The 17327-nt window shown below is 36.6% G+C and overlaps 3 protein-coding genes across 4 annotated transcripts in view; 1 reads left to right on the top strand and 2 right to left on the bottom strand.

Annotated features, from left to right (window-relative positions):
* Window positions 1-1969, bottom strand: part of LOC127417271 (solute carrier family 66 member 2-like) — a 61475-nt gene extending 59506 nt beyond the window's left edge. Inside the window, exons 1-2 of one of the 2 annotated variants that reach the window (XM_051657167.1) lie at window positions 1866-1969; window positions 1600-1765 (exon numbers count right to left, since the gene is read on the bottom strand). The gene's annotated coding sequence lies outside the window, so the exon portion shown is untranslated. The remainder of the gene's footprint in view (window positions 1-1599; window positions 1766-1865) is intronic. The other variant, XM_051657166.1, reaches the window with a different exon arrangement.
* Window positions 1970-3580: 1611 nt separating this feature from the next.
* On the top strand, window positions 3581-7221 carry LOC127417274 (heat shock factor-binding protein 1-like). Its single transcript, XM_051657171.1, has 4 exons — window positions 3581-3760; window positions 4156-4216; window positions 6657-6786; window positions 6908-7221. Exons 1-3 carry the CDS (start codon window positions 3716-3718, stop codon window positions 6779-6781), a joined length of 231 nt encoding a protein of 76 aa, XP_051513131.1. The 5' UTR covers window positions 3581-3715; the 3' UTR covers window positions 6782-6786; window positions 6908-7221.
* Window positions 7222-7321: 100 nt separating this feature from the next.
* Window positions 7322-17327, bottom strand: part of LOC127417264 (DNA topoisomerase I, mitochondrial-like) — a 48455-nt gene continuing 38449 nt past the window's right edge. Inside the window, exons 14-19 of the mRNA XM_051657153.1 lie at window positions 16360-16428; window positions 12068-12182; window positions 8972-9099; window positions 8744-8838; window positions 8499-8648; window positions 7322-8383 (exon numbers count right to left, since the gene is read on the bottom strand). Of these exons, the coding sequence (XP_051513113.1) occupies window positions 8281-8383; window positions 8499-8648; window positions 8744-8838; window positions 8972-9099; window positions 12068-12182; window positions 16360-16428 (660 nt within the window). The 3' untranslated portion in view covers window positions 7322-8280. The remainder of the gene's footprint in view (window positions 8384-8498; window positions 8649-8743; window positions 8839-8971; window positions 9100-12067; window positions 12183-16359; window positions 16429-17327) is intronic.

Here is a 17327-nt window from a genome sequence, read left to right as displayed (position 1 = left end):
CGAGACGTGGCACAACGGTCAAAGTTGTCTATCTAGCGCATGTTTAGCCTACATAAAAAATAAATAAATAATAATAATAAAAAAATACTACTACTACTACTAATAATAAATAAATAAATAAACAGTACAGACGTTGGAAAAAAAAAAAAAAAAAAACAACAACAACAACAACAAAAAACACTAGTGGACACAAAAATGCGTTTGGTGTAAACGGCCCCATTCCCAAGAGCGCAACTGAATAAAACTGAACGCATCTGAGACGCGTTCGTAAAAGTTTGAGTATTTTAAAAATGTTTTATCTTGACATGAGGTTTACCCTTGTGCGTCAATTTAAATGTTACTCAGAGGTCCTTAGAGGACAAAATGTCTGTGTCAAAAAACTGCCATAAAAATATTATATATTAATATTATTTTCCACTTTCACTGACTAAGATTTTTTAACCAACATCAGTTCTGATCATAACAACCAAATATTCATCCAGTTTCAGGATTTTAACCCTTTAAATGCCTGTTTGTTTACATAATGCCACTGTTATTTTTTACACACACACACACACACACACATTTCTCAATACACACATACAAAACACACTCAGACATCCATACCAACTCACCCACACAATTTAACTGCATCATTTATTCAGTTGGCCTGCAGTGCTCTATAATACATCCAACAGAAAATAGGAAAAAAGCATGTATTTGCTCCATAGGCTAAACATGAGAAAAATGGCGCCATCTGGTGGAAAATATTAAAAAAATAAATTTTGGAATGAAAGCATAATATCATGGAATTCAGGATTTTATGCTTGAATGGCACTGGGATCAAATATTGCGGTTTTATTGGGTTTCAATGTTGACATTTTTGTCTTTAAGGTCCTGGGTGTAACTATTTTGTGTACACAGTGTATTATAGATGCATAATAGGAACTGAGGTTGAAATATACAAATTCCCCCAAAAATACACACCTATGGTATAAAGTATGCCGTTGGCATTAACACAGCCAAAATGATCGAAAAAAAAACAAAAATTAAAAAGACAAAAATGTCCCGAAGGTCGCACAAGGGTTAAAACGCAACGCTCATATGGAACGCCAGGCAGTTCCAATATATGCGAATTTTAACACGTAGACAACGCGCCTTCGCGTAGCCTATATTTGAACTGCCTGGCGTTCCATTTCGAGACGCCTGCGTTCAGTTTCATTCCGTTGCGCTCCGTCTAGCTGGTTTTCAACGCAATAACGTGTCCAGTATGATGTGTGAACGGCTCCTAAAATATCGTCTATCATTGATATGGACACACTCGGGGATATATGAAGCCGGTTGTGTAAATAAATTAGCTGCATGTTTTATTGGCTTGCCTAGTTCAGTATCAAGTGAACCCGATAAACAGAGCGAAATTAATGGGGTATCACGTGCACGCCTTCAGAATAGGACTTATGAACATTAATGCACCGAGAGAAAAATGTGCTTTTCGCACTAAACTCTAATCTGCACATTCAACTTGGTTTCACGGGTCACTTTGTTATGTAAATAAACACCGTGACATAACAGAAAGACAAGTTACAAAGAAAAGAAAAAACTTAGTAAGTTCAAGCATACCTTGTTGCGGGTGAAGACTCGTTTGACAACTATTAAACCAGTAGCACACACTCTCGTGAGCATTTGCTGTCTCATCTAGTCATCATCATATAGTCTAAATCAGGCTGATGCAGTTTAGAGATGTGGGCTTGACCGAGCGCAGCTTTCATCAACTGCTCTAATGTTACTGAGGGAACAGGAAAAGAAAAAATGAAACCTAGAACACAACATTATCGTCTCAAACCAAATATGATAAAGCATTTGACTGATCAAAGAGATATCTCTACCGCAGCCGCTGCCAGTGTGTCGAAGTAAAGATTAACTTTTGCACACGATATAACTGCAAAAAAGATTTAATAGTCCTGCCCTAATCGGACTGGCTCCTTTATAATCTCTGCAACAGCTGCTGATTGGCATTGAATGACAGTCAGCGGTAAACGACGTTCAATACGATCACCCAAATATGAAAATTCATTTCATTTATACGCCCCCGTGCCATCCCAGATGTGACTTTTCCTTCTGCTGAACACAAATAAAGATTTTAGAGGACTATTTCAGCTCTTTAGGTCCATACAATGCACGTGAATGGTGACCAAAATTTTGAAGCTCCAAAAAGCACATAAAGGTAATCCATGTGACTCCAGTGGTTTAATCCAAGTCTTCAGAAATGATCCACTCAGTTTTGGGTAAGAACAGACCAAACTATAACTTTTTTCCCCACTAGGCCTATAAATCTTGACATCAGAAGTGTACTTGGCGATCATATTTCAAGCTCAGTTACACTTCCTATTGCGCCATCTAGCTCTCTGCATATGCGTCAAGCATTAGGAAGTGTAATCAGGCTTGAAATCATGATCTCCCCTAAAGACTCCAATGGCAAAATGTACAGTGTGTGCAGGATTATATTTTGGTCTGTTCTCACCCAAATTCGATTGAATCGCTTCAGAAGATATTGATTAAACCACTGGAGTCTTATGGATTACTTTTAAGATGCCTTTATGTGCTTTTTGGAGCTTCAAATTTTGTTCCTCATTCACTTGCATTGAATGGACCAACAGAGCTGAGACATTATTTTAAAAATCTTCATTTGTGTTCTGCAGAAGAAAGAAACACACATCTGGGGTGGGATGAGGGTGAGTAAATGATGAGAGCATTTTCATTTTTGGGTGAACTATCCCTTTAAATAAAAATAACTAGACAATGAATATAGAAATGAAGTAACTAATATATATAATTACTTAATGTGTGTATGTATATACTGTATATACACATATATAATATAATATATACACATATATAATATAATATATATATATATATATATATATATATATATATATATATATATATATATATATATATATACACACACACACACACACACTGGCGCCAAAAGTTTGGAATAATGTACAGATTTGGCTCTTATGGAAATAAATTGGTACTTTTATTCACCAAAGTGGCATTCAACTGATCACAATGTATAGTCAGGATAATTAAAAAAACCTTTTTTTTTTCAGAACTTCTTAAACTTCTCATCATAAAATCATCCACATGCAGCAATGACAGCTTTGCAGATCCTTGGCATTCTAGCAGTCAGTTTGGTGCCCTGTCGTACCCTGTCGTGCCGCCCCAAAGAGAGTTGCTGCTCTAGGCGTCTGCCTATATCGCCTTTGCCAGGATCTGCTACTGCATCATAGCATAGCCTACTCAATTTGGTGATTTTTACCACTACTGTTCATCCAACAATAAATGCAATGGTGCTAAAAATAAATAAATAAATACATAAATAAATAAAAAATACGCATCCAGTTATTGAACAATCAGTCAACAACAAAAAGAAGAGATATCCTCTCACACAGCGACCTGTAACTGCTTTAAAACTGTGGATGACTGCGCATCTTCGTCGAGTGAGCGCTGCTCTGTTGCAGTGCGTCGGCTCACGCCAGAGGTCGATTTGCGCGCCTGCAGCTGTGGGAACCTCACATTGAGTCCTCTCTTAACCACGCGATATTTGTTACGACTCCGTGATTTGGCCAACAGCGGATAATTTTGGAAAGCAAAGAGCTGGCACGAAATAGCATTTATTAGAAGAATAAACATCTTTTGAAACAGAACAAATCTATTTATAAAAACAACTATGGCAGAGACAGACCCCAAATCGGTTCAGGATCTGACAGCAGTGGTAAGTTCAAGGAAAAATCAGCCGTGTTTGTCAGACTAGGCTAATGCTAAGCCTGTTTGTCATCTCTGTTTGGACGGGTTTGACGCGGATGTCAGCTTCCTTTTCACTCTTTTAAATAATAATTAATAAGAATATGATCGAATTGCGTTATATAAGCCTGTTTATTCTCTACAATACTGAATGACGCAAGGATCAGTGAAACTCAAATAGCCTAGAATTCAGTAACCTTGTTCATTAAGCCAAATCTCTGCATTTATTCCATTAATGATTATTATTAATAGATCATCCTTAATAATTTAACGTTTTGGTCAAATTGTAGCATTTACTAGGTGGTGTTTAAGTGACAGGTCTTCATGTATGATCATCTGCACAGAACTGCATGTTCTCTCTTACAGGTGCAGACTTTGCTGCAGCAGATGCAGGACAAGTTTCAGACCATGTCAGACCAGATCATCGGTAGAAATATCCTTCCCTCTTATTAGTTATAGATTTAGAAGTGACTTCGGCAGTGGTAGAGGACTCACATTTTCTTTTAAGATCACATCAAGATGTTTAGAGGTGTCTGCATGAACTGAGGAGGTTACTTCATTATTAAAGATGCATTGACAGCACACCTGGGGCATTTGAGAGTAAAGTGCCCTGCTCAGGGTATATTGGTGATAGAGGGTCTTTGCAACTTTTCCAAGGTTTGAACCTTTAACCTTTGGGGGAAATCAACTTATATTTTCACCACGAAATTACCACCTTCGTCATTCTTTAACACATTTTACTGTTTAAATACATTCAGATTTCTATAGATTTCCCCTGAGCTTGCTCACGAGTCACTCCAGCCTGCATTGAAAATGGCAACATTTGTTTTTACAATCCTAGCTTCCTAACCACAACATTACAAACATCCTACCACCACCCTGTGGCCAGATTCACAAAATTGCCTGCAAAAAAGGTGGTAGCCTACTTTACATTTACATTTATTCATTTGGCAGACGCTTTTATCCAAAGTGACTTACAAAAGAGGAAAACATAAGCGAATCATCTTAAGGAGACAGTGGTATGAAAAGTGCCGTATTACAAAGTTATAGCTTAAATTAAATACAGCTGGACTGCAGGTTTGTATACAATTCTTACAATCAGAAACTATTAAGCAAATGTAGCTGTAACCATGCACCACACTGTAAAATAAATAAATAAACTGGCAGCTGTGGTTGCCAGATTATTTAAAAAATACAGTAATGTAAACAATTTAACAGAACAACCTGTACATTTTACAGTTTAAAACTGTTGTAATTACATGACCACTCTGGCACTGTAAAAATAAATAAAAAATAATCTGTTAAATATACAGTAAAAACAAAAATCATAAACTTGATATTAACCTTCTGAAACTGTAAAAATCTGCTTTTTACTTTATAAGGTATTGTTAATCACTGTAAAAAAAATTACAGAAAAGCACATGATGACATGAAGTTTACCAACAGTGGTTCTTCCAGGAGCAATGACCATGTAGAGACAGTGCTCAGTGTTACTCACACAAACACTAAACACCGTCAGGGTAACACATGTGAAATTTAAATAATGCAATAAACATGAACTAAACTACATTAAATATAAAACAGAACACCCCCAATGTAGATGTGATATTAAAAATAAGAAGAAACATAACTATTCCCATAAAATATAATGAAATATGAGTCATGCAGGGAATTGTGGGAACGCCCGATTATTGTTTTTTACTGTAATTTTAACAATAATTTACTGTACACCCCTGGAGTTCACTAGTTCGAATCCCAGAGTGTGCTGAGTGAATCCAGCCAGGCTTCCTAAGCAACCAAATTGGCCCGGTTGCTAGGGAGGTTAGAGTCACATGGGGTAACCTCCTCGTGGTCGCTATAATGTGGTTCGTTCTTGGTGGGGTGTGTGGTAAATTGAGCGTGGATGCCACAGAGAATAGCGTGAAGCCTCCACACGCGCTATGTCTCCGTGGCAACGTGCTCAACAAGCCACGTGATAAGATGCACTGGTTGACTGTCTCAGACGCGGAGGCAACTGAGATTCGCCCTCCGCCACCCGGACTGAGGTGAATCACTACGCGACCACCAGGACTTAAAAGCACATTGGGAATTGGGCATTCCAAATTAGGGAGAAATGGGGAAAAATAAATAAAAATAATTTACTGTAAAAAGTACATGTACTCTCTTGTTAAACAATGTAAAACTTTACCATTAATTATACAGGAAAATCATATTTTTTACATCATGTTATTGTAAAAACTTTTGTCTTAAACTATATAAAAATGTACTGTATATTTTACAGTTAATAATCAATTAAAATAAATTCCTGTAGCATTTTTAGTTTTACCGTTAAAATTACAGATATATTTTTTACAGTGCAGAGTCAATGACAAAAATGCTTCAGAAATTCAGTGTAGGGGCAAAAAAAAAAATTATAATTTTACATATTATGGCATAAAATATGAATTTGTGGATTTAATTTTTAAGGTAGAAGGTAATAATTTATCTTTATAATGTGTATTAATGAATTGATAAAATGTAAGTATTTGACAAATGGATGACCATGTTTTAAATGGTTGGAGAAATGTGCCCTCATAAAGTTGCCCTAAAAATTCTGCTGAAAGTCAAATCCAGCAGGCAAATATTGCCCCTTAGTGTTAAACGTAATTTCTGACCATGCCATGCGCTTACCTTCAGACAGTTCATGCGTAGGAATACATTATGTGAAGAAATCTTGAAAAACTGGACTGAGGTGCATCAAAGTTCAGTTGTGTTCAGTTAATAACCACTCATAACAAACACAGAACAAGCACCTCTATTTCCCTCAATGTCTTGATATATGGGTTTTGAATGATGGGGCACAGCATTCCCATGTCTTTCTTAACAAGACTCACTTGACGAAATGAGCACGCGTATAGATGATCTGGAGAAGAATATAGCAGACCTGATGACTCAGGCAGGAGTGGAAGAAATTGAAGGAGAGAACAAGGTCAAAGAGGGAGAGGCCTCTTAGTAGAGGTAATCTTATTTAGTTTCCATTTCTTTAAAGCACAATGATTTCAGCCAAAAATGTCGATGCATTCCATTCTGGAATAGTGAAGTAAAATGCAGTGCCCTGACCTAATGTTGTCTTTCACAGGATGCCGAGTAAAATAAACTATACACACTCTTCAGGAGCAGCAAGATTTTCTTTATAGTGACAAATGTTTTGATTGATGTGATACTTTTTTAATATTTAAAAATAATTACAGTCAGTCCTAATACTGTGACTGTATGCTACACTTCTTCCCTTTTCTGCAATGGATCGCAAAGAATTTTTTTAACTCACGATAAGACATTCAACTGTAGAACAGAAACCTGCTTTCCTGTAATAACAGCACTACCCCAAGTGCCAACCTAATACCATTCCCTTTCAAGTAAATTTGTTGTTGAATTAAAAGTTGTTTCATAAAACCTGTTTCCTCCTCACTTTTTACTGGAATGGCCCCTAATGCAGCCCTATTTCAACACCACTGTTTGTCTCTGTTGTACCTGTTCATCTAGAAAAATAGAAAACAAGGCTTAAATATTTTGAAATAACATGTGAAATACACTCAAGCAAAGACTAACAAGATAAATTCTTGGAAATCACCTTGTATAAAATTTTCACAGACTTTTATCAATGAGTAAACTAGGTAAGATGAAACTTTTATAACAGAAATCTCATAACACTATCAAAGGTCTAGCACATGATGCGGAACACTGAAAGCTTTAGCTCAAATTTGATGAATAACCTGCTAAATAATAATAAAAAAAAACATTTGGTATTTTGGAATTGGGACAAAAAGACATGTTGTAACACAACTGTTAACCACTGGTAGCTTATTTTGGGCTAAATGAAACCTGTCTAGAACATACCTGGGTTGTATTTCACCCCAAAATCAAAAGGAAAATATATATTTTGCATAGAGATAATTTTAGGATCTTTGGATTTTTTGGACTGTGAAATAATTTCCATGATAATCAAGCACATTTTGCCTTTAATTCTCTACTGTAAAGCAACAAATATGTCATGCTCATTATTAAAATGAGAAAAAAGAAACTATATATTAATAAAATTGGTAGTATTTGTTATACTGCCTTTTTGTTTATGATTTATGCGTAAAAAATTATGCATTTCTTCTTTACATGTATTACGCTATTGGAAATGAGATATTTTGTATTTATTTTTTTTATTATTTTTTCTTTTGATGAGGTGAAATTATACCCAGGCATTTTTTCACTGGATTCACCCACATACTGAAGATTTTTGTGCTTTACATGAAAAATTATAAAGACTTTGCGATTTATGAACATTTATTGAACAATGTAGAATACCTGAATTTGATAAAACAACATAAAAAAAAAAATATAAAAAATATAAAAGGTGTCAACAATATGTCTATACAACCTACGGCTACACAATTAAGACAACAGTTTCAATATAAAACAATATAAAATGTTAGGATGAATTAGGGGGTAAGCAAACCACAATTAGAACACAAAGTCAACTTCGGTCATGTCGATAGCCCAAGCAAACTTATCCCTTAGGGTTTTGTTGTAAATTTTATCGAGTGGCACCTCCATGTTCTTACACCTAGGAATAGAAAACAGCTGAGTTAGGAAACACTGTTAAAAACTGTTTTGATATGTGAATAAATCTTTCATTTGGGAAGATGTGTTGTCAGCGTGTTTGAGCGTGACATCATCACCAGGCCACACTGATGCGTGGATCCAGGTAGTTAAGTTTGGAGGTGCTCAGGGCGATCTGTTTGTTCTCCTCTTTGTCCGTAGCCTGAACCTCCATCCTCAGCAGCTGTTCTTCACATCTTTGCACTGCTTTCTTCTTCCTCTCCACCAAACTGAACAACGGAAACACACATGCTTCAATATGTGTTAGAAATAGTCTTTACATTTCTGCATGAGGATTCCAAGGGCCCTAGAATGAGATACTTACGTGAGCAGCTTGTTGTCTGAGCTCCCTTTGGCTTCTTTCTTGGCCTGCTTCAGCTCTTTCTTAGCCAGGGCCAGCTGCTCCTTCCTACCATCAATCTAATGGAGCAAAAGAAGACAGGAAAACCCTAAATATCTCAACACTCACATTTAATCAATCCGATCATATTCAAGCTCTTGTTTCAATTTAAATGTTTTATTTAGACCATGCTTCAGACTCTTATCTCCATACCTTTGTCTGCAGATTAGCCATGGATTGTTCAAAGGTCTTTGGCGCCGCACGCTGATGGTTACATAGAATTGCAACCGCACGGTTTGCCCTGTTGTAAGAGAGCAACTTCTCTGCCACATTATCTGTCACTGTAGAAAGAATGACACATAAAAACTCACACATAGAGGCAGACAGAGAAGAGATGGAAGGAGAGTAGTGAAGAATCTGCAGTAACAGATAAATGTAAACCTAAATCTGACAACTATTATGCCCTCTGCAGCCCAGAGGTCACAAAATCTAAAACCCTGTAAATACACAAAATAAACATTATTCTGCCCTTTTTTTTTGTACTCAAACAATAACGTTGCCAGTAGAATTAATTTCTAAACCACTAGGCTACCATCTCCTCAGTATGACTGACCTGAAATGCAGAACAGTCACCTATTACTGTCCTACGTGCTATTAATCAAGATCATTACTATAAAGAAACTACATGTTTACTTCTAGAAGTACTGCAAATGTCATGCAAAAAGTGTAAGGGGGTGAAACTTTATTGTGCAGGACTGCAGATGTCACATTTATGGGTGAATCTCACAGATTTATGGGTGAAATATTACATCTGGGTCACATTTCACCCCAAATCGAGAGAACAAATAAATAAAATAATTGTCAGCATAAAAAAATGAAGCTTATTTGTATTACTGGAATACAGAAATAATAATCTTCCAATGTGGACACATTCATTTCTTTAATTATTATTAAAATCAGCACCACAGACTGTTTAATTACTTGACAAATTAATATGTATGGTAATGACAATTTTGTTTTTATTTTTTGCATTCGAATAAGAATGGGGGAGGGGGACACATGTTAAAAAAATAATGCCACAATGCAGGAGAAATACAAACAAAGGTTTTAAAGATGCACTCAGTAATTTTTCCCCATCAAAAAAGTTTTACTCCTAAAGAAATGAATTGTAATTTTGAAAAATGCGTATAAAATCATGAGCACTCAAATGAGATGAGGACTCATATCAGTATCCTTATAAAAGCTGTTTATTCTACATGGGGCAGGGGTGCCCTCATGGGGGCTGCCATTTTAGAATCACATGACCAGTTGAATACTACTCAATCTCAGTAACCATCTTGTTATTGGACACTTTCACTCTTGGATTAAATAAATCATGGCTGATTGTGAATAGTGAATTTCTACAGTGGCATCTGTAACTGAAAACTATTGATTTTTGAATGATGCAGCATCCACACCACCAGGTGTCACTATAAGTCCAAGCTGACGAGCAAAAAGTTACAGAGTGCACCTTTAACAGTAAATATGCCTTTTTTTGTATGCAAATTCCTTATTTCTAATAATAATAATAGTTTCTTATTTCTATTTTTTTGACTTTGGGGGGAAATGAGTTGATCATGTTCTTCATGGGCTTTGTGAGATTCACCCATATAACATATTCCAGTATTACCTTCTAGTATTACATGTAGAATACAAATACTGAAAAGTTATGAGTGGGACGATATAGTTCTCACGATTCGGTTCGATGTACAATATGAGGTTATATTGAATTGAGATTAGGCTATATCGAATCGTGAACACTAGAATGACAAAGTATGACAGAAATTTGTTTACTTTTTAGAAAAATATTTAAGAAAAAAATGCAAATTCTCATTTCTCATCAAAATAAAGTCCTCTAACACATAAATGCAAAAATTTCTCATATACCTTTTTCTATAAGATCACAAACAAATATACCTTCAAAAATTGCTGTCTACATTCAGGCTGATCAGGTGCAGAGAGGTACTATAAAATGAACAGAACATGTCCTGAAATATATGACTAGTTCAATTAAAACTCCTCTATAATATGCAAGTGACAGATGTACAGAGTAGCTGCTCTTTATTATCCCATGAAAGTGCAGTGCATGGATCTCATCTTTGATGGACACACATTACACTGAAGAAATGTTCCATTGTAATTTCAAGCACTTTTGAGCACTTTTCTACAAAACAAGGCAATTTTCCAAGTCTTCCAGTACTTAAGTTCTAAAAGCTTAATTCAAGCACTTAAAGCACTTCAAGGATGTCGTGCAAACCCTGTAAATAGCATATAAAAAAAGGGTATTTCCATTTATAATCACATAAATAGAAAGCAATGTTGAAAATTTAATGTTGAATTTTGCAGCAAAGTTCATAATTTGCTAGTTTGCGATATTTCGAAATGTGACATTTAGTCCTGTACAACTGAAAACACACTCAGACTGCTGCCTGTGTGGATCTCAATTAGTTTGAAAGGTGCATTTGGCCTATTTTCAGCTTAGGCCGACAATTCAAGGACCTTAAACAGGCTTCATTGTGTACATTCGTAAAGTACAAGCCAACATATCCAGCACTTACACATACACACAGCACCTGTGGAGCTAGCCCTTGCCACACACAGAACTGAATTACTCAGGGTTTGTAGTGGATGCAAAAAAACATTTCCTCTCTGTGGCGATCCGACACCACAGATACAAACATAAAGCAGGCTCATTAGAGCAAACACACACTATTCATAAAACTGATAACGTGTAACACTTTACCTACACAGCAAGCAACGTGACACATTTGAATGTTTCCATTACAACGCATCCTAACCAGACATGACACATTAAAGCAACAATCAGAACTTCTGCTGAGGACACACTGTTATCATCAGTGTGTGTCCAACCAGCTTTGTTGGAGCATTTGTGAGAGTCCAAAACTCTGTACACTAACAGTCAGCAATGAATGAAATGCAGACTCAGACAGACACTTGAAACTGCAGCGGGACCGCAAGTAGTTATGTTGCTCGCACAGTGTAGACAGCTTTGTGGATTATAATGATGCTCACTCACATTGTACTGTAGATTGTCATGCTAATGATATCCATATGTTCTTGTGGACTCAGTTGTCAAAATGTACTAATGATATTTTGAAATCTCTGATAGCAATCCATATTGGCATCATATTCCAACAACATTTTAACAGATGTTTCAATGCAAAGAAATGGATGTTGTACTTTGCTTTGAGCTGTAGGAAAGGGAAACCATGTAAGAGAGAGGGAAAGGCAGAAAAACAGGATGCTCACTGTTGCCAAGTTCTTTTAGTTGTTGCTGCAGGGTTATGGAGGCGTTGTATGTCCTAAAAACCTTTGCAGTCAGTCCTGGCATGAGAGAACTAAGGTGTTTATTCAGCATTTGAGTCTGTGAAGACAAAAACAAGACATTAAAAATGAGCATTTCCACACAGAGAAACCATCACATTTTAGTATCCAGCTTCAATGCAAGACACTAGATGGTGCTGTTGCCTTTGTCAAGAAATAAATAGCAAAAAATAAATAAATAAAAAAAAAAGTAAAAAAAAAAAAGATTTTCATGAGTCCCCCCCCCCGCCCGAAAGACATCAGACATTCGTTACAACTTTAATGGATTTGTGAGTGCAGGAGTGTGGGCTGTATGTTCCAGACATGAAGAAAACATCCATTAAATCTGGCTCTAACACTAGATCTACAAGAGAAGATGAGGGTCTTAAAAAGGGCTTGCAGACAAGCTACGCAAACAAGAGGCATGTGCACTGCACACCACATCAGACTCCCTCATAAAACTTCCAAACTCTAAAATCCTTCAAAACTTTCCTTGAAGTAAATAATAAATAGTATAATATATTAAAAAAACGCCTTTTCTTCACTTAGACACTGGGGCCTTCGCTTTTGGGTGACCCAGGAAAAGCTATAAAAGTATGGTTACACACTGCTGTATACTAAGGGGTGCTAAATGTAATCTCTTTAAGAATACTAAATGTGAATGACACCAGCTGTGTCCTTGCAGGTCATCTGCTGCTATGTTCAGCACACATGCTGCTATTTGATGACGTGCACATGGCAAAACACTTGCCGAATGTTGGACATGTTGGCCTGTATTGGATTCGACAACCAATGACTCAAAGGAAATCAATTGAGTGTTATTTATGTGTGTTTCTAATCTTGCTATACTTTTGGGGACACTATTGTGGAACAATGTTCCCTAAAACTTAAAGGGATAGTTCACCCAAAAATGAAAATTCTCTCATCATTTACTCACCCTCATACCATCCCAGATGTGTATGACTTACTTTCTTTAGCAGAACACAAATTAATATTTTTAGAAGAATATTTCAGCTCTGTAGGTCCATGCAATGCAAGTGAATGATGACCAGACTTTTGCAGCACAAAAATCACAAAGGAAACATAAGTAATCCATAAGACTCCAGTTGTTTAATCTATATCTTCAAAAGCGATATGATAGGTGTGGGTGAGAAACGGAACAATATTCAAGTAATTTTTTACTCTAAATCTCTACTTTAACTTTCACTTTCAGATGTGAAAATGAAACTAAACAGGCCCCACAGGCAGATGTAAAAGTTAAAGTGGAGATTTAGAGTAAATAAAGGACTTACATTTTTATCTGTTTCTCACCCACACTTATCATATTGCTTCTGAAGACTGGAGATTTATGGATTACTCCTATGTTTCCTTTATGTGCTTTTGGAGCTACAAAGTTCTGATCACCATTCACTTGCATTGTTTGGACCTACAGAGCTGAGATATTGTTCTAAAAATATTTGCTTGTGTCCTGCTGAAAAAAGAAAGTCATACACATCTGGGATGGCATGAGGGTGAGTAAATGATGAGAGAATTTTCATTTTTGGGTGAACTATCCCTTTAAGTTAAATCTGAAAAACCTCCTTTAGATCCTAAAAAATGAAGAATTGTTCATTTTGATACTAAAATGTGTTTAAGGCTGGAATTACAGTTAGTCTATGGTACTTATTGTTAGCTTTTATTATTTAGGCCTTTTTGCCATTTTATGCATGTGGATTGTGAGGAAGGACACAGGAAACGATAGGCAGAAAAGGGTGAATCAAGATCGGGAACTGACATGAGCTAGACTTGAACAAGAAACACCCATTTATGTGTCACCATAAATCATGTTTAAATGTGCATTACCTGCTAGGCAAAGGCTCAACATAATCAGATTAGAACAACAGAAGTCAACTAGACTTTTACATTTTCATCTTTCTTGCCCGTGCAAGGGTTTTCTGAAAGGTTGCCAACTATCCGGGTCAAAAGAGCTTACCTTCAACTCTCTGATATTGTGGTTTGGGTCCCTCCTTCAATGTAAGTTTATGGAATTTTTTTTTTTTTTTATTAACCGTCAAGGGAAAAATTTCAGATTGCTTAGAAAGGTAATAACAAGCTTCACAATTTGTGGTATAATTCATGTCTGTACCTAAAAACAAAGTTTAATACTTTAAGGGTTAGTTCACCCCAAAATTAAAATTCAGTCATTGTTTACTCACCCCTGTGTTGTTATAACCCCATTTGAATTTCTTTCTTTCTTTTTTTAACCCAAAGGGAGATATTGTGAAAAAATTTGTGCTGTGATGTCATACAGTGGCAGTTTATGGTGACCACCTCTTCAAGCTTCAAAAGGTTGCAAAAGTATAATTTAGAAGTCTAATAAATTATTCCATGAGACTCATGATTAAGAAAGCATACGATGAGCAACAATCCAAAATCTAATGTATTATTTAATGAAAATGTTGACCAACCTCTGCACGTTCATGAGACTGCACGAGAGAAACAATTTATGCAGCCCCCTCGTGACATGGGGCGTTCAAGAGAAAATGTGTTTTATCTAAAAACAGGTCCACCACAGCGATAGAAACAACAGAATAAAACACAGCTACTCACAAACCAAAGAACTGAACTTACTAAATATGTCTGATGAGTTTGTAGTCAGAACAGATGCATTTCTATGCCCAGCCTCATTTGTTTGCAACGGAGTTCTCAATCAAACTGAGAGAGATAGACAGAGGAGGCTGAAGGCAGCTACAGTCACACTGTGTCCTAACCTGACAGCAAACGACACATGATAAAAGGTATATTTTCTATGTTAATCAGAGTTTTGGCCCCAACCAGCCGTGACGAGCAACAGTAAATTCTGTCGATTGTTTGGTTTATTTTTTCGGCATCGCAGCGGGAGACCCCGCACGCTATGAACTGGCACCATAACAGTTTATTGAAGCCTGCATCTCACTAGCCAGTTAAAAGCTACTTCATTTTGGCCGAGAATGTCACAGGTATCGATCTCTTCAGTTGGAGGTCTGTCACAAATGCTCACCCCTTCAGAATGGAGAAAAAATACATTCCCACCTCCTCTCTCTCTCGGTTTGATTGAATAACTTGTTTCGATTAAATGAGGCTGGGCATAGAATTGCATCTATTCTCCAACTACAAACTCGGTTTGTGTGCAGCTATGTTGTGTTCTGCTGTTTCTATCGCTGTGGTGGACCTGCCTTTAGATAAACAAATGAATTTTCGCTTGAACGCCCCATGATGCAAGTGGGAGGCTGCGTGAACTGCAGCTCTCGTGCACTCATGAATGCGCAGAGGAGAGTAATGGTCGGTCAACAATTTCACTAAATAATACATTACATTTCTGTTTGTTTCTCACCAAAGCTCATTGTATGCTTTCATAACAATCATGAGTCTCATGGAATAATTTATTAGACTTCCAAATTATACTTTGGTGACCTTTTGAAGCTTGAAGAGGTGGTCACCATAAACTGCCATTGTATGGCATCACTGAGCACAAAATGTTTTCAAAATGTCTCCCTTTGTGTTGAGAAAATGTCATATAGGGTTATAACAACACAGGGATGAGTAAACAATGACTGAATTTTTTTTTTTGGGGTGAACTAATCTTTTCCCTAAGATATGTTCAATAGTAATAGTGATGACTGCCTTAGCAAGTACCTTTACTAAGTAGTACCCATTTAGATATAGAATATAGCATATAGAATATATTCATGCAGGATTTTTGTTTTACTTGAATTCAAAAACAGCTTTTGGTGGACTAGGGGTTTGGCCAAGTTTTGGACATTTATTTTTCTGAACTGCAAATGCACCCTCACATCCACACTTAAGCTTTAAAGCACAGTGGCATGTAATAAGATTTACAGAACTTTGAGGAAGAGGGCCAGTATTAATCTCTGCTGCATCCTTCCTCGTTCACCCCTTCACTTGGCCTTTCGCCGTGTCAATCGGAAGAGCCCACAGCTGCGATTAACATTCCCCCTCCATAGCAGCCCACCATTATCAACCTGACCCCAGAGAAGGGGCACATCTCTCTCGGTCACTGTCTCTCTCACACATACAAACAGTTTGCTCTCTCCTTCAGTGAAGGTTCTACGAATCAGAATTCTTCTGCTGCAAAAATTAAGCCAGAAAAATTAAAAACAGCCACAAAGAAAAACTATGATGTAAGTCTCCTGATGACCTTATCGTTCAGAATGAAAAATCTATGACTGTCTGCCTCAGTCTCAGAAAATTACACTCACATTCAGTCGATCAAAGATGTCGTCTCCTCCTTCCTTGTTGTCCATGAAAAGCTTGAGGTTTTTGAAAACCTAAAACAGAGAAAACACAGTAGCTTGTTTGTCATATGCATGGAACAGCGGTTGCGAGAAAGAGGACGAGAAAGAGCCACACTCAATTATATTTGACATTTCACAAAGTCCCACTTTCCTTCACTCCTACTAAATAAACCAGCTAATGTATGCATGGAACTAATTAATGTTAGCAGATGTGATGCTTTTAAATCAGTCGCATTTGAATAACAATTTATTCTTGAGCCAAATGCCTGCATAAGTAAACAGAGCGCTCGCCAAGTAATGACGGACTTTATAATTGTTTTTATTTTTTTTTGGAGCATTTTCCCCGATTTAACATGGCCATATGAAAGTAATGATTGATTCATATGCTGACCTTCCTCTGTCCAGTAATCACACGATGTGTAGTTTTCTCACCCTCGCCCATCTGTCAACACTTAACATGATCACATATTCAACATTCACACTAATATGTCCAGAGTTGCCTGACATTACACACAGACACACTATACAGAAAGAGAGTGTTCGATTACCTGTTTTTTAGAAGGGTTATTTTAACAGGAATTCCCAATCAGGGGTACTTAAAAATGTTCCTTAAAAAGATTTTGATTGTGTTTTGTGAAAACTATCAAACAGAAATTAAGACTAAAAAATATGAGGGATGTCAATAGATTAATTAATGATTAATCTCATGATGTTTCCAGTTCCTTTTTAAAGGAAGCTAAACAACAATTTTGGATGACACTTGGATACTCTAACAGAATATATGTGTTTGATGAGGCTAAATGATATCCAGTATAATATTAATTTAAAAGGAAATTATTTCCTCACTGAAGGGGCTGTGGAGATTGGGAAAATGAACCTTGATGGTAACCAAAATCACATTGGATTGGATGGCTCAGGAACATGTGACCTAA

This window comes from Myxocyprinus asiaticus, chromosome 26 (assembly GCF_019703515.2).
Source record: "Myxocyprinus asiaticus isolate MX2 ecotype Aquarium Trade chromosome 26, UBuf_Myxa_2, whole genome shotgun sequence".
Classification (NCBI taxonomy): Eukaryota; Metazoa; Chordata; class Actinopteri; order Cypriniformes; family Catostomidae; genus Myxocyprinus; species Myxocyprinus asiaticus.
This window is presented reverse-complemented; position numbering and strand designations above follow the sequence as displayed.